Raw genomic sequence first — 27538 nt, 5'->3', positions numbered from 1 at the left:
TCCATCGGTACGTACCTGCCTGAACATTTTCGCATCGCATCGTCTTCGCCCACCTCATTCGGAATGTCTGGTGGGGTCCAAGTACAGTCAAGCGGGGCCGAAAGCCAAAGGGTACCTTATCAATCTGCCCCTCCATCAAAGGTACCATTTCGATGGATACTTTCAAGAGGCAAGTTTGACTTGCGACAAGTACCCAGCTGTACCTTGCTGAGCTCTCGCACACACTTTTCTCCATCGGAATGATGAAATTTTCAAACAGACGAAAAGAGTCTGCCGTCCTGCTTCTCTGTTCAGCTTTGGCTCAGAGCTGGATCGCTACCTGGCCAAAGCAAGACGGACGGCATCTCGGAACGAAGCGTTTGATGCCTGTCTATCCGACTGTCGCGGCATCAGCCTTGCACGACGGATGGCTCCCTTATTGCAAGCAAAGAGAGTATCTGAATAGGCCACCAAAGCTTTCTCGAGACAGCTCAAGCTCGTCTGCACTGAGACATGGAAACGGCTCAACGTGGTGAGAGACTTTTTCCCCCTCCAGCCCCGCGGTTACCCCCTTCCGTACCTTGGCGTCGCCTGTCTCAAGTACGGAGGTATTGACGTAAAACATGTGAAGTGACAAGCAGGTTGGCAGGAGTCAGTACACGGAGAGATGCAGAGATCGAGGTACTTGATAACATGGCAGGCCTTGTACTTTGCTTCTAGTGCTCCGAGAATGCTTCGTGTTCCATATATTGAGGATCCACTGGACCGGGCCGCAGACGCTTCTTGAGGCCAGCAACGCGGCAATTAGAAGCATGCTGCGTGTCATGGCAGCCAGAAGAAGTTCAAGGGTCAAATAGGCTGAACAGGCGGTGCAAGCCAGTCATCCGAGGAGCGTAATCGGCGCCCTGAGGCGCTTATTCGTTATTTCGCTCGTGATCTTGGTCATTGAAGCAGGAAATTCAATACAAGTTCAGGGGACCAGTCGTCACACAGCAACTCAAGCTCGAACGACAACAAGACCCTTTCGTCAGGCGTTAGTTCGAAGTCCCTCAAGTAAAAAGACCCCGTGCAACTCCAGCGGTTTCTCGTCGAGGAAGGAAAGTTTTGGTAGGGCAGGGCTTCTTACGTCAGGGCAATATTCGCTCGCCTCTGCCCCTCATCTCTCACTCTATCACGGAAGGCGAATCGCATGACCCCGCCAGTTGCGGAAAGATTGCGGATACTCTTTGGCGCTTTTCTGCAACGACGGCAGCTGCAGAGAATCATTCTTTCACTCGGCGGCATATACTGTGCAGTAAGTGCGCCTGGCTTCTCAGGTCCCCAGACTTGGCCAGGGCGTCATCCAGGATGAGACGCTGCGCTTGCCCCGAGGCGTGCATCCAGAACTGCAGTTGATTTGGTCAAGTCCTAATTAGGATTAGCCCCTTCTGCTCGTTGACGATTCATCGTTTGATAGCTCCATCTTCAACAACACCACGGCCATCTCTGGCGTTGACTCGCTAAGCTTGTTCAGTCTAGCTTGATGCAAAACGGCCATGCATCCCGATGTTGACATTTCCAATTTGCTTTCCGCCGACAGGAACTTGCCTAGTCGTACTATCAATACCATTCACCAAGCAGCTAGAGCGGGCACAGGCACAGGCACGGAAGAGTCTTATGGGAACACAAGAAGGCACAGGCACATGCGTCTGGCTGCAGAACTGCAAGGGCAGCAAGCAGCTTACCAGGCGTGCTAGGGTAACGGAAGACTAAGGGCTGACAGGCAGGCCAGTCACCAAGCCACCGCATCGCGGAAAATCCAAACACAACTACGAGGCTTCATTCTCACCACCATAACCACGTGTTATCGGTGATGGTGTTCGCGTATATCGTGGCTGAGCTTCCTGTCCTCGCCATACCCACGTTGGGGAGCAGGTGAAAGGCCCGGCCAAAACTCCGCAGAGACCAGAGACAAGCGAACAAACTAAATAAGATTCGCACAGATTTCGTTCGTGCCGCATGTGCGCATCTCGTCAGCGACAAGCATGTCGACATTTAGACCCTGTACAACTGGACAGTTTCGCCTCGCCAGACGCACATCGATACGTAAGAAGAAAGAGGGAATAAACAAGAGATGTGAGACCTTTTCTGGGGATCACATCCTTGCAGCCCATCTCTCTCCCACCAACCCCATACTCTGAACTCCGACTGAGTGACTGGCGGTTGCTACTCCGTACACAGTAGATCGACTGCGACCAAGGTATGGTATGGCATCCCACGCTTTCAACCTCGCATCGCCGCGTCGGTCCTCCGAACGATGGCCCCTCCCGGCGGATATCCACAATGGGACCGCCCCGCGTAACGACATGTCACAAGCAGCTGGCGGCTGGCCCCTTCTCGCAGTCCTCTCTTCAGCCTCGAACTCCGAGGCTCTTAGACCGAGCGTAACAACCATCACGTCGTCCAAGAAAAAAATTCTCTTTTTAACCCCTCGTTCTTCATGCCCTGCAACCCGAACCGCACCGCATCGGTCTCGCATCGGCCCTCTTGCCCAGGTTTGCATGGTCCGGCCCCTCCCCTCAGTTTCCAGTTTTCTCCAGTTTAGGAACCGTCGCCATTCCTTGCGCAGCGATCAAATGTACAGCACGGCAAGGCAAGGCAGAGGCACTTACTCGGCACGGACATGGACATCCTTCATCGTCTGAAGATCTTGCCCTTGAAACACTGTCAGATGTATTGTGTCCCCGTTCTATTAGCTCGGGAACCGCATGCATCTAGGACACAACCCATCCAAGGTTTATCGAACCATTGATGATGACACTCTGCCTTAGCTGGCCCGCTTCTCTGCCGCTGAGACCCTAGAGTTGCATCTTCCCCGTTTTCCAGTGACTTGCTTCTAGAAGCCTGCTACGAAGTTGTTGTCAGCATTCGCCTTCCAAACCTTCAGCGCAGACTACGGGTGTAACTCGAACAGCTGTCTGTAAATATTATCAACTTAGCATGCTCATGCTGGCACATACGACCATACCCATTGGAAAACTCGGGATCCCGTCCGCTCTCCCATAGATAAGCCAATGAGGGCCGGATTAGTAGTTGGGTCGGTGACGACCAGCGAATACCTGGTGTTGTATGTTTTTGATGTTTTCATCCATTCTCGTGATGCATCTTTTTGTAGGCAGTGTTGTCCCCTCCTAAGCAGCAAATCTTACCTCACATCTCATTATGTTTTCCGCATATATTCTACCAAGTCCTTTATGCTTATCAATGAACTTCTTTAAGAGTAGTATGGCTGTATGTTTTCTAGTTATCTCTGAGACGCGGAATAGTCCAACTCGAAATGATGGCAGCGCTCAATCGACTTACGATTTTCACTCTCCGTGCTGCTCCCGACCGCCGAATTACCCTCTCAATTCGCTGGCACTTTTACCATGCTTAGGAATGCTGTACCGAACCTCAACAGTCTCGAGCCTCCCGTGCAGACCTCCCTCAAGTCTTTGTAGCTCCTCGCTCCTCTGCGCTCCCTCCATATGGATTTCATCTCCCTCCCATCCTCTCAGGAGATGAAACAGTAGATCTAGAAGGGAATCCTTCAGTGAAGGCGTCTGCCTGCTTAAGACGACATCCGTGGAGAATCGGCCCAGTCCCAGCACTCCTGCTGCCACGGGAACGGCAGACCACGCTCATCGCACTCGTGTAAAGGTCATACTCCCGAACACCTGCTGCCCCTGCATGAACACTGTTGCGTTGCGGTTGTCCCCGGGGTCTCTACTGCGCGCTTAATGTGTGAGGGCCGCTTCCAAGGTCCTGGTGAGATTGACGATGTCGGCCCGGTACAGGAGGTGCTGCATCTGCATCGGCAAGTTCGCCCTCGCGTCGTTGGTAGCTCGGTTTCCTGGGCGCACTCCGTACTCAGTCTTGAGCATATACTCCAGATAGCTAGGCAAGTCGGTCGTCAATGTGCCCGTAAACTTGTTCATTCGCTGAGTGTCACTTATCTAGTCTGATATACCAAGGCAAGTTTGGACCGCCACCCGAAAGTTCTCAACAATTACTGACTGCATACTAGCTGCCCTGACTTACGGGCATGCGACTGAAGTAGTGTCACACTCCCTAGCAACCACGCCTAAACCCCTCCAGACCAAATCCGATCCCAGGCGTTCTTGATCACCTCTGTCTGAAGCTTCTTCAAGAAGTCATTGAATAGCACCGGCTCTTCGCCGTCCAACCTCAACATACCATTCTTGACCCCACGCCAGCCTTCAATGGGAAGCTTGAGGTAGCGATACTCGACAATGCGGAAGGGCCCGACTTTAAAATTGACACACTCTGGCTTAAGTTTCGCAATGGAAGCCTGACAATTTCCGCATACGAATATGCTGCTCGCGGGTAACAGGTAGACATAACCTGAGCGACCTCCCCAACCTCGAAGCTGACTTATTTGTTCACAATAGTCACACGGAATCTTGATGCTATCCAATATGTCTCCCTCGTCCAGGGATTCATATTCAGTCGTGTTGTTCTCGCCGTCGTTCTCATGTGTTCGAAGACCCGCCACAATTTGGACAGGCTGCTGATCGTCCATATCGCTCTTGCTGTCTGCCAGGTTTTTCGAGCTGCTTTCAACAGAAGCAGCGGATGTCTTCTCTTCTTGCCCATTAGAATCCAGACCTTCACTGTGTGTTTCTCCCTTATGTGCGCTGTTCCGCTGTGAAAATATTGCAGAGCCTAGAATTCGAGCATATCGGATGAGTCCTTCATCATTTTTCAGTGCTCGACTGAGAAGTGCAAGAACTTGTGCAAGGTAGAAGAGACAAAAAATGTCGTTCCAATCCACAGAGTCTCCAAGACCAACAAAAGCGTCATCCGTTATAGATTGCAATGTTTCGTGGAACTTCTTCAGGGGGCCTATCGACATGTACATGCAAGATAGAGCCAACCGGTAGGACATGGTGAAAGATGTGGACAGGTTAGGAAATTGCATTGGAAATGGGCGCTGCATGAGGCCAGCAAGAGATCGGAGACGTTCCGTCTTGTAATCTGGATCTCTTGACTTTTGGAAGAGCGCAACCTGGACGTTGGCCATCAACTCCACCGCAGTCAGAAGTGTGATTCTCGCATCGACGTGTGTGATCGGGAATCGACGGCCAATAACACGGCTGTCGAAGACCTTCTCTAGAATTTGGAGGGCTCCTTCCGAGTTATTGCACACCCCGGCATAGACGACTGCGAGGTCCGTCCGAAGGGGTGTGGCGGCGTCGAGTCTGTCTAGGAGTTTAACTGCTTCCTCATAGAGGCTGACGATAAACTCCTGTTCATTCGCCTGCTTGGCAAGGCGGGCGCAAAAGTCGAGAGTCTTCGATCTTTCTTCCTGATACCTTAAAACTAACCAAGACATTCTTTCTGTGAGGTTGCAGCCCTTCAAGACTCTGATGCATGCCACAGCTCCCTTGGTTTTAGAGACATGGAGGTAGTCATCAAGATCGCTTGGGGTAAAGCCGTCCGGATCCGAATCCTTAGCTTTTTCCAGGAACTCCAGAGCTGTATCAAACTTCTTTTGGAAGGCTCGAGTGAATCCATATGTTGTGTACACGACACGCTTCAGTTTCGCGGGTACTTCGTGTTTCGATAACTCCAAGAATGCAGCTTGAGCGATCTGACACGCTTCATCGTACTTCTTCATTTGGGTTTGAATTTCAACAAGAACACAAGAGGCTTGAAATCAGTCTTGACTTCCGAGATTGGAAAGATTAAGGGCGGTTTTGCAGGTCTTCTCGGCTGGCTCGAGATGACCGCTTGCACGAAGAAGCTCCGCTACCGCTCGGTGACTGCTTGCGTCGGGTTTGGACTCTGTATCGAAGAGATTCAAGCAGCCAAGAACAGCCTTGCTATCGTGGGAAGACTTCTGATCTTTGAAATTCTCAAACTCCTCAGGAAAGTTTTCACGACCTTGACAAATCAGATCATTGCTCATGCCAATCTGTTCTAGATCTCAGTAACAACTTCTTGTGTCTTTTCGTTTACATCGCTGCAAATATCGATGCACTTACCCTTTCTAGTATGGAAAGAAGACGCTTCCACGAGTTTATAGCGTCTTGCAAACTATCCGACTGGTATACATCGAGCAGATATGCCTTGGCCAAGCCAAGACGGAACTTTGGGGGGTTTTGGCCAACTTCATGCCACCACTCGGTCGCAAAAAGGCTAAGACGATCTCTTACATCTACGTTCTCAATGGTTCGGTTCCAGTGTAAGATGGCGTCGTTGATGTTTTCGAAATTCCCCTCGGGATGCGTCACGTCGGCCCGTCGCAGTATACTGGAAAGTCCAGTTCTGTTAGAAAGCAGCTTGGCAAAAGCCTCAAGAACTTCAGCGTTCTCTTCGTGCGTATGCCGATCGGTGCTAATTCCTGACCAGTGCCAGATAGCATTCAAGGCACAGTATCGCTTCAGTCCCTCCTCGACGTCTGTTCGATCAGATTGCGCCAACTCCGTGCAGGTCAAGAACATGAAACGCTGGTACGCCGAGAATTCTGATCGGTATTCGACGATAAGAGGTTCATTAGGACCAAAAGTTTCGAAGTAGTAGCCCTGCATGAACCTTTCCCTGAGTCTGACCGGAAGCGAACCACCGTAGTATATGCTGTCCCCATCATTTTCGTCGTCTCTCTGTGTCAGATCTTTGATGGTTTGTGCCTGGCTGGTTTTCGCAACTGCTTGTGACTCTATATCGAATCCGGGATTTCCTACCGTGATAAACTTGGAAAAGAGACCAGGGACCTTGTCGAGATCGAGGGCACTATCGTGTGAAAGATGCTTTGCTAGAGACTGAATTTCTTCAAGTGTGAAGGTTCCTTGAGCAACCGCAATCCATTGCAGCAGTGCTACGACACCTTTCTGATGATTCTTGGGCAAAAGACGCAGAGATTCGGCCACAAGAGTCTCGTACATGCCGAAAAGGCCGTGTGGCATCTTTTGCTTGAGAGCTTTCAGTACGGCTCCCTCACGGCCAAGATCATCCAAGCAAGTGAGCAGGTGCCCTGCGTATAGCATATCTAGAATGATAATCAGTAATGAGCCTCTTAAGAGAAATAAGGAGGGGAAATACTGACTTGAGGACGTTTCTTCGACCACATCGGCGACTCTTTGTTGAACATAGCGGCTGAACGTTTTCAGATGTTTGAGGGACTGAATCTTATCCCAGATGAAGAGCTTGAAATCTTGACGCTGTTTTTCCTTGGTGACTTCTATTTTAAGACGTGTGATACCATCAGGGAGACGGATCATGTCAGTAAGTCTGCAAGTGGCAACTACGGAGACTCTGAGCTTTTCGTTGCCAATGCATTCATACAAGAAGGACATAAGATCTGACCACTGCGTGGTTTCATTGATTGCATCCAGTACAACAAATACATGTAGCATGAGACTTCGCTCGAACACTGGCTTGAGTAGATGTTCGACAAGATGCCGCCAATCCTTTCTGTCGAGACAGCCCAGCTCGTCTTTCTTGATCTGAGCGTCCAAAATTTGGTATGCGGCGTCGTTAGTCTCGGCAATTTGGTTAATCAGCGTGATTAAACCACAAAGAAAACAGCTCAGACTGTGGTGATCTTTGTTGAAGTAGAATTGAATGACACATGTGTTCCCTGTGGTATCTTGCTTTGCCTTCTCCTGAAGCTTCTCATATATTGCTGCAGCCAAGTGGCTTTTGCCGACACCAGGGTAGCCAGTGACGACAAGAAGTGGTCGTTTTCCGTCGTCGATCTCATGCCATTGTTCCCACTGAGCCTCCAAAGGGAGCCAGCTGCAGGAACCTAAGATGTGTGTATGTTTGAGACCTTGATATTGAGAGTCGTTATTGCCGATTGCCATCAAACCGTTCAGGAGTCCTCTTGACGGCGCATGATTCTTAGTCTGCGATATCTCCAGCTGTTTTTCTTCCTCTGGTTGTTCAGACAGCTTTTCCAGCACCTGTGCAAGAAGGGCGCCGTTGAGCCGAGTTTCGTCGTAGATGCTGTCGATGGTGCTCCGAAAACTCTCAAGTAGCTTGGCGTGTGACCTTTGGTTGTCGTCGAGCTGTTTGATAAGATCATTTCTCGCCTCGGTGTTGGCTAGTATCGCAAACTGAGTAGCCATCTGGAGATTGTCCAGCTTCTTCTTCAGTTCGTCCCTTGCCTCCGTGAGCTCGCCACCGTCACCGTTGACCAGGTTAGAGATCCATTTCTTGAAGCGGCGAAGGTCGATACACTTCCTTCCTTGGCCACATATGGTAAGCATAGAGACGAAGACTTCCATCAAACAGTTTTGGTAGGCTCGATGCTTGGGCAGCCTGGTCTCTAAAATGGCGATTCTATTGAGAAAACCGTTCATGTCCTCAAAGAACACGACGAGAATGTCATAGTCCACCGTGACACTGCGACAGCCTTTGATGATGAGCGTCAGAGCCGTCCCTATGGCAGCAGCCGGCGGGAAAGCTCCTTCAACTGCTGGAACAAGGATCTGGGCTGCGGTCTCTACATATCCCAGGCTGGAAGCAAACGCACTCCTCAAACGGTCGACTTTTCCTTTGTTGTGTCTGTAATCATGGAATCTTTCCATTTCTTGGTTTGCGAACTTGATCATGTCTTGAACGTTATCGAAGCTGCGTTGCAAATCGAACCCAACAATGCCCTTGTAATTCTTGAGTGCTTCCTGCCATAGGTCTGAAATGTCGCGGTTGTCGTTTTTCAGAGTATTCTTCCATTCTTCATAGAGTTCCTTCTCAGATTTGGACACAGCGGCCATCATGCGAGGTGGAAGAGCAAAATGATGCTCGAGTCGGATTTCGGTTGAGAAGGGGGAGACCGACAGAACATGAGTGATGGGATGGAGCAAATATGAATGGGGGGGTCCTTTTGCATCAGATATACTGGTGGGCTAGACACGTCCTCGACGTGAATAAATGTTCAGTAGCGCCTGCAATACTTTACACATCAGGTAGGAGTTGTCGGCCACCACGAATGACAGGCTCCATATTGAGTAATAGCCCACCTTTGCCACATAGCCGAATGTGATGAAATGAGACATGCATGCTCAGCTCTTAGAAATACCCCAGTCAGAGTTTGAGACGCTACATGATAGGCCCATCCCAAGCAAGCACAACAATACAGTTGTGAATTGTTGATGGCAGTCAATGCTGCATTCGTCGATACGCCAACCAAAGTGTTCACGTCTAACTACCGTTGCAATGTCATTTAGGTTACTAGGCATTCAATGGCTCAAGTCTCTGATCACAATCACAGTTCTATTGTTTTTATGATTCATGCCATTTACATTGGCCTATCGCTTCTTGAAAACAAGATGGACACAAGACATGCCACTCTCTATAAACTTGATGAAATCAAATGAGATCCCTCTTCAAGAAGTAACACTATGACATGGGATCGCAGTTCTCCTCCGGATCTCCCCATCTAAACCGGCCGCCCAGACGCCGGTTAATGCAAAAGAAGAAGTATACAGAAACGGCAAAGAAACAAACGCCTCAAATACATTGTGATGCAGGGCTCCAGCTTTCTCAAACCTCCACTGGAGTACCGTAACCCGAGTCTCGCTTTTGCGTGACATCCTCAGCCCCGTGCTCGGCCTTGGCCCCCGAGACCACTACCGGCTCCTCCGCAGTCTTCTTCTCCGAACCCTTGGCGGGGGCCTCCGATTCCGAGCCGGAGCCAGAATCCGAGTCGGAAGAAGATGAATCAGAAGAAGCCGCCTCCTTGTTCTTATTTCGCTTACTCTTCTTGTTCTTCTTCTCCGCCTTACGCTTCTTCTCCCTCTCCTCCTTACGCTTCTCCTTGGCCTCCTTCTCCTTCTCCTCGGCCTCCTCCTTGCGCTTCTTCTCCTCTTCTTCTTTCTGCTTGGCCTCGGCCGCCCGCTTCTCCTCGGCGGCCTTGAGCTCCTTTTCCTTCTTCTCCTTGCGCGTCTCCGTCACCCACTCCGCCGCGCCCGCGACCGCGGCCTCGGCGCTGCGCTTGTGCTTCATGAGGTACCCCTGAATCTCGGCCGGGCTGAACTCGTGCGCGGGGATGCGGGCGACGAAAGTCTCGGAGAGGGCCTCGACGGCGGCTACGATCTCTGCGGTGCGGGCGGCGGCTTGCTCGGCAAGCTTTTCCTTCTTCTCGTCGTCGTCGTCCTCAAGAGCGTCGCCGATCAGTTGCTTGTGCTCCTGGAGGGGCTGGGCGGCAATGTCCTCGTCGCCCTCGAGGGGTGCGTAGATGGCACGGAAGATGGCACCAATGATTTCGCCGTCGGCCAAGGTGAACTTTACAATCTGGTCGACGCGGCCCGGTCGGATGAGGGCCTTGTCGAGCTTCTCGACGTGGTTGGTGGTCATGATCAGGACGCGGCCCTCCTGGCTGGCTACGCCGTCGAGGATGTTGAGCAGACCGGATAGTGAGAGGCGGCCGCTGGTGTTGTTGGCCCCGTTGCCTACGGTCAGTTGGCCGGGCACCATGTCGCCGCTTCCGTCCTTGGCGTCTGCGGCATCGCTACCGGTTCCTGTGCCATTCTCGCGGGTGTGCGTCAGGCCGGCGGTGTCAATGTCCTCCAGGAGGACAACGCACCGCCGGGGCAGCTCGGCGAACAGGGTAGCCAGGTTCTCCTCGTTGGCCGAGATGGAGCTCAGGCTCACGATGTAGATGCGCATCTTGAAGAAGCCGGCCAGGGCGAGCGAGAGCGAGGACTTGCCGGTGCCGGGGGGACCCGTCAGGAGGTAACCCCGGCGCCAGGGGATGCCGCGGTTGGAGTACCACTTGCGAGTCACGGGGGAGAGGTAGTCGGCGACGTCGTCGACGAGCTCCTTCTTGGTCTTCTCGTTGAGGATGACGGTCGAGAAAGGCCGGGAAGTGCGGGCCATGCATCGCTGCCACGTAGGCTCTGTGGTGCCGGCGCGGGTGCTCCCGCGGTAGATCATAGTCTTTTGCGAGTCCTTCTTGAGGTACTCGGCGCGGGCCTCCTGGAGGAGCTCCTTGAGGACCCAGGGGTTGCGGCCGAAGCACGAGAGGCTAATCTCCTCGCGCTCGCTGACGACGAGGTAGGAGGCCTGCTCGCGGTTCTGGCTGCGCTTGAAGAGGAGAAGGTGACCGCGGTACCAGAACGAGTGGCTGCCGAAGCTGGGGGTGTAGGCGAGGGGCTTCTTCTTCTGGCCCGAGATCTCGACGAGGCCGCCGTCGGAGGACTCGTCCGACTCCTCCTCCTCGTCGTCCCAGCGCCAGAGGAACCAGGAACGGGAGCTTAGGTTGGTGTTGACAACGAAACGTCGCGAGTTCTTGGCAAACTTTTGGGCGGCGACCCAGGACATGAGGATGTTGTAGATCTCGTCGTCGGTGCGGACTTCGACTGTCGACATGAGGTGCTTCTCGACCTTTTCCCAGAGGTACTCGCTAAAGTACCTCCAGGCAAAGGTGGCGCCGCCGCAGAGGATCACTAGGGGGATATAGACATTTAGGTCGATTCCGAGGTACTTTTGGAAGGCTGTTGTGAAAACGCTGAAGCCTGGGAAGAAGAAGTCCAGCAGTGCCAGTTGAGGAGGAGGCTGAGCCGTGCTGGATGAGGTGTTGATGGGGTCGGCGTAGCCGGTATCTGTGATTGTGTCCATTGTCTGTAAAAGCTGAGAAAATGAGGCCAGCTCGAGGGGAAACAATGTGAGTCTATGTTATACAATCGGTCTGGTTGGGTTGAGATATCTCGTTGATGATAAGAGGTAAGACAGTTGAGATGCTTCCTCTTGTATAGTATGGAGTAGAAAGACAAGGGGATGTCGAACTAGTGAAGTGTGTGAAATCTCTAAGTCTTGAATGTGCGAGACGTTTGCTATTTTATATAGTCGAACTACAGAAGAAGATACACACCCATTCACTTGGGAGGCAACCACGTCAACGAGGCGTTCGTGATCACAAGTCTAGCCGGTTAGGCAGGGGTTTTGCAACCACCACATCCAATATGCGGGTAAGTTCGCCGGAACCCATCACACACCAATGAGCATAGCCGGCCCAGTAGATTCGGGTCGTCAGCATATGGGAATTTGAGATGGGTCGCTGAGGCCGCCTGTAACAGAGAAGGCGTGAAAAGCATGGTTTGAGTCACTCCGGCTGCGCTAGGATAGCGGTGAGGTAGGGAAAGTCGTGAAAGCAAGTCCTGCTATAACCTTGAGGGTATTTTTTTCTGGGGAATAAGGAGTTAGGACTTGACGCTAAATGCTAGGCAACATTTGCTGCCTGCGGCTAAGGACTACTACTACGTATTGGGACTTGTAAGGCTGAGTGATGAACATAGAACCTGGTCTGGGGGAAGAAACCCCAGGGCTCTCTTGGATGGCCGGAAATGCGCGGCCCAAGGTCTTAGGTGGATATGGACGAGCCACTAAGGTTTCTGGAATGAGATCTGGGCTAAGTAAGACAGCTACGTTGGTGTTTCTATGCAGTCATCAAAAGTATGGGGATAGATGAGTGGTTCAAGTGAAGGTGGTCCTCGTGAGCCAATGGGGAGAGAAGTGTAGGGAGTGAGACCTGTGTCTACGACAAAAAGAATTCGCTTGAATTGGGTTAAACAGACGTTGATTGGCTTGCGAAACGAGCCTTCCACAATGATACCTACCTAGTACCATGCTGCGGTAGCTTTCCTGCACGACAAATCAAAAGTGGCGGAGGCCGAGGGTCATTTTTTCTATATGCAAGTACTGCAGTATACGATCTGCCAACTGAGGAAAAGCAGGATATCCACTATCCAGAATACTACTACATTGCGGCTGAGAAGCACTTGCTGCACAAGTTGCATAGTCGGAGACGCAAGATCAAGACAATATGGACGCGGTGCTCCGTGAAATGCGTGGATTGAGGCCAACTGTGAAGTCTGTGTGTGGCTGTGGTCTAGACTCCAAAGAGCCGAGGAACAGCGCAGAAATGCTCAGCCACACACTCGAGCTTTAGCTACAGCGGCTTCCCCGAATGACGCAGGACCGGTAGGTATCCGCATCGAGGCCGTTTTCCTCACCTTTAGTTCCGTCTGCCGGTAATATAATTCATCGGGAGTTTACTTAGGATGATATCACTGCAGGCATGTCGCCGTTGTGAATACTCCAATTTAAGCTGTGATCAATGATCCATTGTGTACGTCAGTCTCGATTGTCCAGGGCCACCATTGGTCTCGACTCTATAAATTGCTCCTATTGAGGTATGTCAAGATGCACTCCAGAATGGAGTTGGAAAAAAAAAGAGCAGATAGTAAACAGAGTCGCCGCCAATTGGGCGTGGGCATTTTAAAGCATTGTTTCAGCCAAGCGAATAAACACATCAGTATTATAATCTTATTCTCTCGTGATATCATCAACAATAAAGCAAGATACAGACATCATAATTCATTATATGCCCTCCCCAATTTCCTTGAAGGTTCTGTTCTCTCCCTTCGAAAAATGTTCTGGGTACAATCGGAGGGGAAGGGGAGTCTGGTAGTTTGTATGTGTGAGAGAGTGTTTTTTGTTGTCAAACGCCAACGTCGATCATCAATCGAAGCCCAAAAATAAAAAGAACAAACCGCCTGCCCGTATGTCCGTACAAGAATCGTAACCAAGTAAGAAAGAACACACAGTCTCTCAGAGACTAGGAAAACAGACTCATTCTTCCCAATCATCGTACTTGCCAGGGTTGCCAGGGAAGTGAGTACCACCACCACCACCGCCTCCGGCACTGAGATCCACAAAACCGGGATCACCGCCGCCGCCGAAAGCTGCCGCGGGAGGAGGCTGGTGATACCCAGGATCTACATCGAAAAAGGCAGGCTCATCATCGTACATGGGGAACCCGGGTCCGGGAGCCATACCGGGTGGAGGCGGAGGCGGCGGGTGGTTGAACGGAGGAGGGGGAGGGGGAGGAGGCTGATACGACACGGGCGGCACCGGGAACCGATGCCGGCCTCCGCCCGAACCCCGCTGCTCCCTCCGGAGCCGACCGCTCGATCGGCTACTAGAGCGGGACGCGATCTCGGAGATGCTGTCGTCCCATTTGGGGCTAACCCAGGCGTAGGAGATATACGACGCGTCGCTGTACACGCTGCCGCCGCCGTCGTCGTAGTCCCAGTCCTCTTCGTAGTCGCAGACTTTAGTCTTTCGCAGGGCCAATTGCTTTCCGGGGGGAGCGCCCGTCGTCCACTTCATAAAGGAGACGGTCCAGTGGTCGCTCTTGATGTTGGAGTGGGATGTTTGGGACGATCTGGACTTTTTGGAACCGCCCGAGCTGGAGGATGATCTGGAGGACGACCGGGAGGAGCTCCCGGATGAGTAGCTCGATACGGAAGCTGCGTCGTCAAAGCGGTGGTGCTGATGTTGATGAGCCATGGCTGATGTGCGTTTTGGGAATGACGGGTAATTAAAGCTGAATTGGGTTGTTTGAGCGAATGGGTTGCAAGAAGCAGCAAGCAACAGAAGCAATAGCACAAGCTTTGTGTATAGAGAGATGCGAAGAGATGAAGGAACACCCCTGGTATGATACAGCAGAACTTGGGAACAAGTTGCCTGGGACGGTACCCTTACTGGTCAAGTACGCAGCAGGAGAGTTTTGCTTCACCACCGAAGAAGAGACGGAGCAGACAACGACAAGCGAGCTTTGCACAGACAGTCGTCCGGGATGGGGCTTGATCAAATACTTATTGCACTCGGCGACGGGGGCATTGCAGGCAGCGTCGGTTGAGCAATGCCTACACAGGTCGTGAAGGAAGCTACCTACATGTTTGGTCAGCGTTGCTCGCCTCGTCTCATTGCTAGTGTCCGGAGCAAGAGAGCAATGGCTGCATGCAAGCTCGAGCTCATGCACGATGCAAAGTGCAAAGGCAAGGGGACTGGTCCGTAAAGTGCATGTCTCGTCTCTTTCACCTTGGCAACCAAGACGAAGAAGAAAAGTACCCCTTTACCCTATCGCCAAATGACCAGTACCAGTAGTGTCCGAGTATCGACATAGGAAGAAGGCTATGAGATGGCGTCTCATGCGGGGTAGTAGGTATGTACCTCCAACCCTCACAGCCCACCTGGGCACCCTCCTTGGGATGCAGAAAGAAGCACTTCTTCCTCCGCCCTGCTTCCACGGCAGCCCTGCACACACACACAATTAACCCATTCACCGTGTTTCACGCCGATCTTTCGAGACAACTCAAAGCGCACCGAAAAGAACCACGTTCCGGCTTCTGGTGGCACCAGAATTGCCTACCCGTACTATAGGCAAGGCAGCTATCCATTGCCGAGTGGCACAACTCAGCGCATATGCGAGACCAGATGCCTGCACAATGGTGTAAGGGGATGACAGACCCGAACGAGAGAACGAGAAAGCGTAAAAAAGATGTACGGATAACATGAGGGGGAAAAGAAACGGATGATCTGCCCTACTCACTGCCAGTCCGCGATTGGAACATATGGAGTCACACCACTGCAACTAATACGATGCAGTACCAGACTCAGCAACTAGAGTGAGATCAATCAAGCTTGTTGCCGGTCAAGTTGTTGGCTTCGAGAGCAATCTAGGCCAAGTAGCACGTTGCCTATCGAGAAGAATGCAATCCTACGGTCATCAACTCGACTGCCGTTGACAGTAACCAACATCTATTGGGATATCCGGCCATGTGGAGTAGAAAATGAGGCTGCAAATGCAGAGGAAAGGAAGAACAGGCAACCAACGAAACCTGTCCGCATCAGGCGACCCCTGGGGCCAACAACGTGAAGCACTTGCAGCTGTTGCTCACCAGGGGGTTGAGGAGGGGGATGACTGGATGAAAATGGGGCTGCTCATCGAGTGATCAGAGCCACTCGGCCGCACATATCTCTTAACGTGCAGTAGCCGCGAACCACCCCAACCATACAAAACAGGTCACAGCAACCCTTTCTCTGTCGCCTCGATCCACGTAGGAATGAGAATGCAGACGCCTAGCCCGCAGGTAGTCAACTAAGGCCAATTTTGGGACTGGTCGCTTTCTTCTTCTAAGCAGGCTAGCTGAAAGGCATCGCCATTCTTGAACTCTGTCTGGTGGATGGGATCGTTCAAAAAAGATGCCATACTGATGAGGAGGTTACACCGAAATCATGGGACGAGCACGGAGGGAGATGTGACCTGTATCATAGCCGAAGCTACACCCATCCGTCCAAAGCAAGAGGAGACTACCGATGGCGTTGACCACTGCTGAGCATACCCGGCGACAAATCCTACGCTGAGGTGGGCTGAAGAGCTCCGGGCGGTCGCAGCGGGCGGGCCTATGGCTGCTTACATGGTCCGGGGTCGGCTCCGAGAGACAGATGATGGGATGATGCATTCGTATGCGGGTGCCAGGACTGATGAGACGCAGGCTGGTAGGCATCCATCTCGCAGTATGCCGGAGTGTTTTGCGACTTCGACTCTGACTCTGTGCCTGCATGGGTGCCTCACCTGTTGGTCGCAAGAGCTGCACACCGAAGGTTGCCGCAAGGCGTGACTGGCCCAGCCAAGAACGGCGATTGAGGGAGAAAAGCAGCGTTGAGAAGGGTCGAGCGCCTGAAGGGTTGGTTGATTGGAAAGCCCGCGGGCTTGGTTACCTTGGCTTGCAAATTGATCGGAGCCGCATAGTCGAACAGGTACAAGTAACTAGAAACAGAAAAGGAGTAAGTATCGCAAACGGGGATGCGCCCTTTGGCGTTGCTGAGGGTAACGAGGAAGAAGACGCGCATGGTCGTGGGATGTTCGTCAACTCGGATAAGTTATAGTTGTCTATGAATGTGTGATGTAGTATCTGTAATCTAGGATATTAATGGTGATAGACAACTGTCCCAGGACTGCACTTTTATGTCTCTTGTTATGGACACAGCGCTGGCCGTTCTGAACGTTGCATACGGCGCAACGTGAGTACGATACGGACATCAACTGATAGTAGAGGAGACGAAGAGCGGAGGGACCAACTGTATCACGAAAGTCGAGGTGAAGTCATCAAGCATCCCGGGTGACGGGGAAGTCGGGGGCTTTCCGTTGGCAAGGAACCGTATCCACAATCCGCAAGCCAAGGGCTTGAAGAGGCGCCCATGGCACATGGTCGCCGTCAGCGGCGCCGATTGAGACCAGGAATAGTGGCCCTGGTATCCATAAGCGTGAGTAAACGGCAGCACAGAGGAAAGCTCTGATAGCAAGAGACCAAGTGGTTAAAGACTCTGCCGTTGTTGGTCGATAAAGATATCGTAGCTACTCCGTAGCAAAGATGGTCAATAATAATCAATATCTGTCTGGTACCCGCAGTTTCTCAGTGGCAATAGAAAAGTGCGAGTCAGCGTTGCAAACTGATGGGTCACTCAGTGTCCGGGACAGATTGGCAAGATGGGGTTGTTGACACGGCCATGCCTGACAAGAAATGCTGAGATCAACTCGGGTTTCCCAACAGACTAATGTAAACAGGCAAACAACTTAAACAAGGTTCTGAGGGGGAAGAAATACCTAGGTCAGGAAAAAAGGTAGGTTGCCAAGAGACGAAAGCGGTTGTAAGGGAACAGCCATCGGTGACCGAAGTTCAGCGAGACGGGAAGCTTCTTCGGTGTCTTGAACTAGGTATTGACAAGTCGACTCTGACTTGCCTCGGACGCAAAAGGTTTGGCCGGTTGCCTTTCCGGGGAAACTGAAATGTGTATCCCCGTTAGCAGAACCTTAATCTTTAATTCAGATAACGTGCCAGCGTGTCTATTGTGACAGGGACAAAAGAGGCGTTTGGAAAGGTAACTGTAGATCTAGCGACATGAGCTCATCTTACTTGAGTTGCTATCCAAGTATCCCTACGAATACCTACTACTCCGTACATCATAGGGAATCCTTCGTCATGTAGGATCAGTTGCCGCTAGCCGACATGCCCACCAAGAGACAGCGGGAAGCACTTTGGCAGGCCGGGTTTTGGCGAGGTAAGGCGGTTGAATAAACAAGTGGATTCCGTACCTTATACTCGTGACAATCGGCGGTACACCATGTTGGAAAAGGAAACATATAGACTACGGTGGCTACCTGATGCCTTGAATAGCCATCGACGAGCTCAATACCGGTATGAGTGTCTTGGTAGGTACGTGGGAGCACCCTGTCGAGTGTCTGGCGCTGTGTCTGAGTGTGGCAGAGACAATCATGGAAAGAGCCTGGAGCCCCTTGAGATGTTCTGGACAAGAAGAAAAAGACCGGCGGAGAGAAGCACACTGATGTGGGGCCCATTGCACATTCCATTCCGGGCGCGGTACGTTCCCGGTTCGCACCTGACCTAAGACACCCTAGGTTCTCCGTAGTCTCTGACTCTCTGTCCACTCGGAGTGGTGGATCCGCTTTAGCCAGTCAACGACGGGAAAGTCAAGACACCACGAGCTCTCTCCGAATTCCTCAAATCTTACTCCGTACTGCTCTTTCTCTCCAGTCAACGTCAATGGCAATTGCTGTTTGATTTGCACCTGCAAAATGCGGATAGCCTTTGCAAGGGCAGTATTGCTTATCTGCCAATTTCTGTCGTGGGCCTCCTTGCCTGCATAATGGTCTCTGCAGGCGCGGATGAGATTTACAGGGGACGGGGCCCACGTTCCACGGTCCACGGCGAAGAAAGTGACAGACGCTAAGCCCAATTCGCCCCCTGCCATAGTAATCCCGTCACTCTCGTACCAGAGGCTTTTCGGCCCAGGTCGTCTGTTTTCGGTCCCCACATGCCCTGTTGAATGTTCGCTTGGCAGAGAATGAGAGACCGCTTGGCCCGCAGCGCTTGAGCCGACTGGCACGACGCTAGTCTCGTTTCGGATCTAGCGCCAAGCTCTCGCGCCGGCAGCCAAACTGAGATCTACAAACGTCCCTGCTTCCACTCATTCTTCACTTTTGACTCTTTTGCTCCGTTGACTGCAAGCCGGAACAAGTCCTTTTCTCATGACTGAGAAGCGTGGAAGGCTAGTCGAGGGGCTGACAGGCTGGACCTAGGTGGGAGAAAACACCACACAGCTACTCCGTAGACAGCGACCATACTGCCAAAACTGGCGCCTCAAGTGAATGGGCGCGGCGGCATTTGAGGCGGGAACCCCACTGTTTGCCAAACGTCTGAAACCCTGCTCTGCGACAGCATCTCTCCCAGTAGTACCAGTTTACTCCGAAGACTCTACTTGGTCTCGTCAGTCCATCCGAAGAACTTGAAGGATCGTTTGGTGTTGCTGACAGGATCGGCATTCGTTCACGACTTGATACAGAATCGCCCTGTTTCCCCCAGTTCATCACCAGGAGCAACTTGATGAAAGCGAGCTCGGAGATCCCCGTGGTCACCTTCTCGCATTCTGGGAGGGCTGGTCGGTGGATGGCCGAGCCCTAAAGAGGTGATAATCTAGTTCTGGTACTCTGCCGATATTTACAAGTCAAGAGAAACTTCAGCCATGGGACAGTAGAACTTTGGTTTCTGTTTGCGGTGTCCCGGGTAAATAGGTTCATCACACACGATCGCTCTGGGCAGAACATGTGGCATTGTTTCTGGAATGCCTGCTGTGAATCGGTGGTGGGCGTCCGTACGGATAGATGAAGAGGCAACCTGGAAGTAAAGTGTTTGGACTTCCCTTGACTGACAGTGTATAACAGAATCAGACAAGATCGCTATTACTGGTTGGTCAACAGGTCTCGACAACCTGTCTGTCGGCCGGCTCTGCAGATAAGGTGAGGACGATCCCGGTCCGCTCGTGGTACGTTACTCCTTACGGGATTTGTGCTTGGGCGTGGGCGCTATCACGCTGTGGGTGGGTGGGAAGAATGCCAGACAAGGAAGAAACGATGAAGCACCGAATGGCAGCCGACCATGTTCTCCTCGGTCTATTCTTGTGATGTATACGCAGTAGAGCCACGAGTTTTCCCCGCAGTAGTATTGTGTCTACTTACTATGTGTGATGGAGAGAATACCTTGAGGCAAATGTTTGGGGACGGCTTGGTGAGTAATCATAGCATCTACGGATAGATGGATCTACGAATGGAACGAAAGGATACCTTGCTTTGCGTATTGTGCCACTACTATCCAATGTATGATGGACCTTAGGTGAGGTAGAATATAGGCAGTGGTAGGTATTACCTACTCCGTACGGATACTGAGGTGCGGAAAGGCGGATAGGGTAGGTATGGAGTAGGTTAGCTGGTATGAGTTAACGACCTTCCCTGCCGGTGATAAACGACCGAGTCTGTTTGGGTGGACCTGGGCAGTGGGCAGTGAGCGGGGCGGATTCGGTGGATTTGGACTTATTTAGCGTTTGTTCACTCCAGACGCCAATGCTGCACCTCCCCACCCGTCTCACACACAAACGAACTCCTGCACCTGCACCTTCAGGGAGGCGCCGGCCGAGGGCTGTCCGCAGTCCCACATTGGTGCTGTTCCTGTCTCCTCCACCCTCGATTCTGTCTCTGCCCGTTATTACTAAGGAAAGGCAAGTAGACTTTGCAGTCTACTAGGTAGGGCTGTACTTGCGGATTCCGCCTAGCACTCTCCGTACATGTACATACGGGCAATTGTTCTTGAAGAACAGAGAGATCGCCGAGGAAAGGTCAGACACGCAGACTACGTGACTACCTACACTACACTACAGATAGATACTACGACATCTTGTTGATAGTCAATGAGAGCAAGATACCCATCGTCCGCCCGCCAGTCTTTTGTCTTTCCGACGAGACTGTGACATTGCCCAGCCTGTCTTCCCATCATCGCTGTCTGCAGCCTGCTGACGCCAGGCCAGAATACACGTACACGGCCACACGCTCCTCGTCTTAGTCGTGTCGGAAGAGTGTACTTGATCCAGCTGCTGCGACATACAGACAACGGCTGTACCACTACTCCCTAGACCTTAGCAATGGATTGTCTGTATTCGGGCGTCTTTGTGATGGATTCGCCCGGCCCCCCGGCTCAGTGCTCCCAAAGACGGCACGGTTTCCCCTTCTTGTCCCTCCATGTCACTCACCCAGCACGCACCTTCTCTGCCCGGTGCCCACGCCTCCCACGCAGTATGTACATACTACGTAGTACATCTGGGTCATAGCCTGTTCTCCTTCTTCCTCTCGAGTCTTTCTCTCTTCCTTCCCCCCCGGGCTGGCCTGGACAACATTTGGGTAACACTTCCAATACAGATTGATCACGCCGTGATGTGCCTGAAGGCCAGGTACCCATAAGTACCACTTCCTCTCCACCGTCAAGGGAGCCCCGGTCGTTTCTTGGTTCCAGCAGGAAAGTCTCCAACGGGTTGGCTTCTCTCGCTTCTGAATACGGCCCCTGGGTATCCTGCCTCCGCAGCCGGTAGAGAAGGGAAAAAAGAGGAACCCCTGGCCTCCCACCAATCAACGTCCCGGACGCTTCGTGTCGGACCCCAAACCCAAACTGTTCCTGAATCGTCCAACCTTGTCTGGTATTACCCTCCCGCACCCGCACTCTCCTGCTCACTCCCTCTTTCGCCCTGTCCTACGCCTATTCCTCTCTTTCTCCTCCACGACCCAACTACCCACGCTCTGCCTCTCTTTCTTGCACACTACTGATTCCACACCTGTCCACCACTCACCACCAAAATCCCGACAACCTCGTAATCACAATTCTGTCGACTCACTCGATCGATTCTTTTCGACTATCTTGGGCGACGACTGGTTCGGAGCGCGGCACAATCGGCAGAGGGTTAACGACGCAGGCAACCGCGGGTTGAGGCCGGGACTGGATCTGGATTTGGGCCTACGGGGTCAGCGGCGGACGCCCATGTTGTGAACTTGGTGCCACCACACTCTCAACCGGCCGCAGCTCGTCGTCGACATCGAGACCCGACCATCGAATCACCATCACCATGGATCCATTCCACGACAAGGCAGGCAACGAGCGGAGGGCTTCCCTCAGGATGTCAGTGAGGGCTTCTTTGACCGCCGACGATGATGACTACGACCTAGCCGCAATGGGCATCTCGGACGGCTTTCGCCCAGCCAACGTCTCTGCTTCCCATCAACCCATCAACTCGATAACCAACCCTTCGACTGGCTCGGCGGTTGTGTCACGAGAATCTCCCGTGCCTCAGCGCGTCACACCACCCCGACCTTCCAGCATTTCAAAACCTCCTCGTTCCCACGATCCGCTAGCCCTCCGTCACGATGGCTCGACGTCTCAATCCCAATCCAACGGCGCCCCAATGTCTCGTGTCTCCAGTGCCTCGAGCGATTCGCCAATAATCAGGTCCGAGAGCCCCTACGAGGGACCATCTGGACCCTCCTTCCCGTACCAAATGTACCCGCAACGGACCAACAGTGTCGCGACGTCAAACACCGCTCGCATGTCTGAAAGATCATACGCCGGGCCTCGCGGACCGACACACCCATATACACTCTACACGCAAAACACTGTAACCCCCGACACGAACGATGGTGACAGTATCCCCGTGGGATTTGCTGGTCGCTCCGATGGATATCACCGCCGCATTGGGCCAGATGGAGAGGAAGCTGCTGACCTGATCGGACCATTGGGCCATACCGAAGAGCTTCCGCCCTACACTCGGTATCCCGAGCAGGCCTATACAAGGAAACAGCCTGGTGAACAACCACAATCATCGACGCCTCCGGTGCAATCTCAACAAGAGCAACAACGGCAGCCAGAGCAGCAACAACCTCCGGCACAGCAACCTACCGTCACTGTCATGACTGCAACGGTACCCGCCATTCCTGCTGGCGCTGGCGGCATCGGACTTGCGACACGCAACCCCGAGTTTGAGTCACGAGAGGATTTGCGTCTTTCATCGCCATCCCGGACATCTTCTCGGACGCTGAATGATGAGACTGCTAGCCAACACGAGATCAACACTGCTGCCGAGTCCTACGCCGAGAAGGGCGAAAACGCGTCCGACCGCAAATGGCAGAAGAGGGCAAAGAAGAGGTTGTTTGGTGTCGTTCCTTACTGGGCTATCTGCTTGTTGGCAGTTGGACTGGTGATGATGTGAGTTGATATAAAATTCTTCCCTTCTCTGTTTGATGTCGCTAACCATATCTAGGGGTATTATTCTCGGTGCTGTCATCGGAACATTCTTCGCCAAGCATAAAAAGCCGCCCGGCAAGCATCAGGACGATGAGCCTATACCAGTGGTCATCCCAACAGCCACGGTTGATGTGAAGCCCCTTGCTACTCTTCCACCGGATCTTCCACCAATGGAGATTGGTACCTTCGGTCTGCCGCCTCTCATTGCGAGTCAGGCACCAAGTACTTGCTTCAACGACACAACGCAAGCCCAAGCCTGGACCTGCAACATTCCCTTTACCAGCTACGTCATGGGCGTCTCCAGAATCGCCAATGAACTACCTATATCTGATTACACCTTAAAACTTACTACTTTCAATGACAGCGATCACGACGATAACTCCAGGATCAACATGTTCTCGTGGGGTACTCAACCACCACTGATCATGGATCCTCTAAAGATGCGTCTTGTCAACGACACCTCAGAACAAGGCCGCGGCGCCGCATGGTTCGCCCAGATGACATACAACAAGACCGTGGTCGTACCTGAAGATAGGTTCCCTGGCGTCGTCTCAACCCCCAAGAAGCAACAGCCACAGTCCAAACGAGGCGGGTCATGGGATGGACCACCGCCTGGTATGTCTGAATTCAGTAGGAAAGGGGTCAAAGGAGCACAGGCCGGCGATCGGCCTTGGATCTGTACTTGGCCCGGAACCCTTCTCGAAGTCTTCGTCTACCCTGCCCAGAATAACAGCTATCAAAGAAAGCCTTCTACTACGACGTCCAGGCCTCCGGCGGCAGCAACATTCCCTCCTTCAACATCGACGCAGTTCTTGGTCCGCGGATTGCAAACCCAGTCTCCCCAATCAAGTCCAATCCCGACTGATAGGCCACGCCGTGCCCCACCACCACCTTACCCTCAGGTCATCAAATTTGAAGAGCGACGTGTTTCGCTCGACCAAACGAAGAATGCCTACTGCCGACAAGTCGAAGTCTGCGATGACGGCCAGAACACCGTGCCCGTACTAGACGATCAGGGCCAGCCAATTGAGGTCATGATCATGGAAAACCGGCAAACGGTAGCAATTGCAGACTCGAGCAAACGTTGGATACACGAAGACAGCCTCTTGGTATCACCTCGAGACCGGCCATCAAGGACAAGTCAACTTAGCGACTGTGGATGTATATGGTGGTTCACATAACACCCATTTTGACCATGACGGACAAAGTCACAACCACAACCATGATTTACTGTACGGATTAATGTACCACACAATATTTTTGCGTCAACAGTCTGTGTTCGTTAATGCGGCTGTTGACTTCTTTTGTTTGGGGGCGTCAATTGAGATATGGATGAGCATCTATGGGCGTCATTCAGTAGGCGCAATTAGGCAGGCGATTGTATACATATTTGGCAAATACCTATGGATGGGCAAAGATGCCCCCAAAAAGCCACTTGTAGGACGGCAGAAAGGTTTACTTACATAGCCTGCCGATTCCTCTCAGAGTAGGCCACACACTTACCTAAAGAGATTTATACATGTTGCAAGTCTTCCTATCTTAGTCGTAGTGTTATGTGTAGAGCGGTAGGCATAGAGGAATTCAAAGTCACACGTGAAAGAAACCACATTGTATGGCAAAACGGCCTTGCTCTCATAATGCAAATGTGCTGCCTACTGGGTATCATTTTCAAATCACCGCCTTCCTCAACCGTCACTCTTCCTTCATGTCGGCGGCCAGCCCGTCCAAAAAGTTCTCAGCCATCTTCTTGGCTCTCCTGGCCTCGACCTCTTTCCGCCGCTGCTCAATCTCCTTGCGCCTCGCCTCCTTCTTCTCCTCCCTCTCCTTCCTCGCTGCCTCCGTCCGCACTCTTTCTTCTTCGAGCCCCTGAAACTCCTTTTGCCTCGTCTCCTCGTCCTTGCTAAACTTGTAAAAGCCCGTGCCCTTTGTGCGGATCTCGCTGTCGGCGTCGTAGTGCCTGGCCTCGGGCGGCGTGGCGCTGCGGTCCCGCTTCTTGGCCAGCTCGGCCATCTTTTCGGGGTTCTCCGGGTTGAAGGCCATGGTCTGGATGGCGTCGCCGTACAGCAGCTTGGCCGGGGCCGCGGGGCGGGCCGACATGCGTTCGAGCTCTTCGGCGCCGAGGAGGCCGCGCCGGCGCTGGCGCTCGAGGCGTTCCTTGTCTGCTTTTGTGCCGCGGCGGAGACGGCCGAATTCGTCTTCGTATTCTATGATTGTGTTGTCCTCGCCGTTGCCGTCGCCGTCGGACTCGTTATCGTCGGAGCCGCTTGAGCTCGCATCCTCCCGGCGGCCGTTCTTCTTGTCCTCGGATTCGGCCCATTTTCGGTCAAAGTCGATGAGGGGCGCCGCCTCGTTCTCCTTGGGGACGTAGTCGCCCCGCTTCATGGCTGCGTAGAGGCGTGCCTTCTCTTCCATCTTGCGCCGTGCGCTGGCGAGGTTTGACGTTTCTTCTTCCGTGCCGAGCGGGTCTTTTAGGTTCAACTTGTTGCTGCTGCTAGCTGCGTCTGCGGATTTCTTTTTCTGCCTGTCGTTATCTCTTCCTTTCCCGCCAAAGAGGCTTGATCGTGCCTTGGAGGGTCGAGGCCGTGCTGGTGCGGAGGGTGTTGAGGAGGGCGTGGCCGACATGAGGGAGGTGAGTTGGGCTGTGAAGTCGAGCGAGCTGCCGAGGGCCGTGTCGTTTTTGCGCTTCTTGGGCGGCGGTTGACCGTAGAGGTTTGGATCTTGCGGGGTCTTGGTGTGCTGCATCTTGGTGTGCTCCGAGAGTATCACTCGGGTTGATCAGAAACCCAAAGGAATGCTTGCTATGTTTGACGTCGCTGTGTACAATGGTGGCGTTCGTCGAGGAGGTGGTGTAGGTGGGAGGATCTTGCCTGGACGCATGCGCGCGCAGTGAGCGCTGTGGAAATCCCACCCCAAAGTCCCTTATCGTTATCGGAATAGCGGGGACGTCGGGCAGGCGACACCAAGGTGCTACCTCAAAGCAAGAAACAGAATTTGAACCGCCCCAGGTACCCTAGAACAGAGCTCCAGGTACCCTAGAAATGATGTCTTCAAATAATTTGAAACCATCCACTACTCGTGTTCCTTGGAAACATTGCTATTTCCCGTAAGTTCTGTTTACGGATCTATATTTTAGGAGGCCCAATTGGAATCTTATGGCACCCTGAAATTCCATGCAAGAGTAAGGTAGCTTTCCGTATTAGTACTCGTGTCTGCTGCCCCTGTCGCTTCATAGTAAATATTTAGGACATCCCATTCATGAGGGAACCTCAACAAAGGAGACGAGAAGCGAGCCTCCCCTTCCGCCATGAGAACTGCCCAGATACGATTGGGAGCCCGATAAAGTAGACACATTGAAAAGAAGGAAAAAAACGCTGGATCAGGAGAGAAACGCTTTTCGCAGCTCATTACGCAACCGTGACCTATACGCCCATTGAGCTACTGCTCTAGTCTCTCGCAAAAACCTTGCGCTCAAAGCACAGCCCCTTGATCATAACTTCGCATTCGCTCTACCCAGAAAATGGGCTGTGCCCGGTCCCGGACTCGCTCGGATGCTGTATACGTTTCCGCGCTGAATCTGTCACTGTCGAAGGGACGGCCGTCGTTCCACCCGAGGCTTCCAGTGGTGGCGGCGGTTGTGCCTTTTGCGGTTGCGACAGGTGCCTCGGCTCGCGCGAAGACGTCTGATTTTGGTTTTGGTTCCATGGACGGCTCCAACATATTCTATAGGTGTAGATAGCGATGTCTACACCGATCAGGAGGAGGATAGGGCCAAAGAAGCAGAATCCCAGTGCGATCTATTGAGGGAGTGTTAGCGACGCGGCGGCTGGGATGAATTTTACTGGGCTTACAAAGGCGCCTGAAATGTATCTGACAATGGTAGGATAGTCGGAGTGTAGTAATGAGTAGGTCATCATGGTGTCGTACCACGAGACGGTTTGCGCGTGAGTATTCATCAGGGGATTGCGGGAGCAACGGCGAGGGCCGTTGGCTATTTAGATTGGTATTGATTGAAGAAAGATGACGATGATGGGAGAATGACGGGAGGGAGTAATGCGGCGGGGTGTTCTTGAATCGCAATGGTCGGTTGGTGCAGTCGCGCGTGTAACGGCAGAAATCTAAGGTAGTCTGACGGCAGGTAGCGAAAGGGATGTTGAGAGTGGTATGACGAGACGTGATTGAGCAATCAGGTAGAGGGTCGTTGCTGGGGATGTTGGACCCTTTGCGCCGAGGGATGCAATTGGGGGGTCTCTATGTTAATAAATATTCCCATCGGCCATGTTCTTGGGCGGGCCAGTCGTGAGACAGTCAGGTGTTGGGTGCCGAGGTGGATAATCAGGCAAAGGGAGGCATTGATATAGATGCTTATGAGGATGCGCGGAGAGAGCATGGGATGGCCGACCGACGCCTCCGTCACGTTTTAGTGTTTAGTTCAGATCAAGCGGCCAAGGTGCAACGACTTTCCCACTCTGTAAGTGACAAGGCATTTTGGTAATCTTCCGAGAGTGCCCCCCCCCCCCCCTCTTTCCATTCGATGGAAGCTGGGGCTATATTATATGTCTTCCCATGCCTTAAGGCCAAGGTAGTTTAGT

General features: G+C 52.6%; 9 protein-coding genes across 9 annotated transcripts; 2 read left to right on the top strand and 7 right to left on the bottom strand.

The window, feature by feature from the left end:
• Positions 1–415: 415 nt before the first annotated feature.
• On the bottom strand, positions 416–805 carry CTAM01_04861 (uncharacterized protein; the record flags this gene model as incomplete). Its single annotated transcript, XM_060520891.1, has 2 exons — positions 416–529; positions 641–805. The coding sequence occupies 2 exons, from the start codon at positions 803–805 to the stop codon at positions 416–418; spliced, it is 279 nt and encodes a 92-aa protein (XP_060384260.1).
• A 1420-nt stretch (positions 806–2225) lies between these two features.
• Positions 2226–2663, top strand: CTAM01_04860 (uncharacterized protein; the record flags this gene model as incomplete). The annotated part of the gene is made up of 1 exon (XM_060520890.1): positions 2226–2663. The coding sequence occupies one exon, from the start codon at positions 2226–2228 to the stop codon at positions 2661–2663; it is 438 nt and encodes a 145-aa protein (XP_060384259.1).
• An 829-nt stretch (positions 2664–3492) lies between these two features.
• Positions 3493–3642, bottom strand: CTAM01_04859 (uncharacterized protein; the record flags this gene model as incomplete). Its single annotated transcript, XM_060520889.1, has 1 exon — positions 3493–3642. The coding sequence occupies one exon, from the start codon at positions 3640–3642 to the stop codon at positions 3493–3495; it is 150 nt and encodes a 49-aa protein (XP_060384258.1).
• Positions 3643–3734: 92 nt separating this feature from the next.
• On the bottom strand, positions 3735–8741 carry CTAM01_04858 (uncharacterized protein; the record flags this gene model as incomplete). Its single annotated transcript, XM_060520888.1, has 7 exons — positions 3735–3894; positions 4039–4048; positions 4195–4266; positions 4414–5571; positions 5689–5935; positions 6006–6994; positions 7067–8741. 7 exons carry the CDS (start codon positions 8739–8741, stop codon positions 3735–3737), a joined length of 4311 nt encoding a protein of 1436 aa, XP_060384257.1.
• Positions 8742–9507: 766 nt separating this feature from the next.
• Positions 9508–11583, bottom strand: CTAM01_04857 (uncharacterized protein; the record flags this gene model as incomplete). Its single annotated transcript, XM_060520887.1, has 1 exon — positions 9508–11583. The coding sequence occupies one exon, from the start codon at positions 11581–11583 to the stop codon at positions 9508–9510; it is 2076 nt and encodes a 691-aa protein (XP_060384256.1).
• Positions 11584–13596: 2013 nt separating this feature from the next.
• CTAM01_04856 (uncharacterized protein) lies at positions 13597–14316 on the bottom strand (the record flags this gene model as incomplete). The annotated part of the gene is made up of 1 exon (XM_060520886.1): positions 13597–14316. One exon carries the CDS (start codon positions 14314–14316, stop codon positions 13597–13599), a length of 720 nt encoding a protein of 239 aa, XP_060384255.1.
• A 7461-nt stretch (positions 14317–21777) lies between these two features.
• On the top strand, positions 21778–24130 carry CTAM01_04855 (uncharacterized protein; the record flags this gene model as incomplete). Its single annotated transcript, XM_060520885.1, has 2 exons — positions 21778–22910; positions 22966–24130. The coding sequence occupies 2 exons, from the start codon at positions 21778–21780 to the stop codon at positions 24128–24130; spliced, it is 2298 nt and encodes a 765-aa protein (XP_060384254.1).
• Positions 24131–24641: 511 nt separating this feature from the next.
• CTAM01_04854 (uncharacterized protein) lies at positions 24642–25691 on the bottom strand (the record flags this gene model as incomplete). Its single annotated transcript, XM_060520884.1, has 1 exon — positions 24642–25691. The coding sequence occupies one exon, from the start codon at positions 25689–25691 to the stop codon at positions 24642–24644; it is 1050 nt and encodes a 349-aa protein (XP_060384253.1).
• A 764-nt stretch (positions 25692–26455) lies between these two features.
• CTAM01_04853 (uncharacterized protein) lies at positions 26456–26863 on the bottom strand (the record flags this gene model as incomplete). Its single annotated transcript, XM_060520883.1, has 2 exons — positions 26456–26743; positions 26798–26863. The coding sequence occupies 2 exons, from the start codon at positions 26861–26863 to the stop codon at positions 26456–26458; spliced, it is 354 nt and encodes a 117-aa protein (XP_060384252.1).
• Positions 26864–27538: the final 675 nt, after the last annotated feature.

Source organism: Colletotrichum tamarilloi (assembly GCF_030869305.1).
Source record: "Colletotrichum tamarilloi strain Tom-12 chromosome Unknown Scaffold_12.1, whole genome shotgun sequence".
NCBI lineage: Eukaryota > Fungi > Ascomycota > Sordariomycetes > Glomerellales > Glomerellaceae > Colletotrichum > Colletotrichum tamarilloi.
The sequence above is the reverse complement of the archived record's forward strand: the minus strand, read 5'-3'. Positions and strand labels throughout refer to the sequence as shown.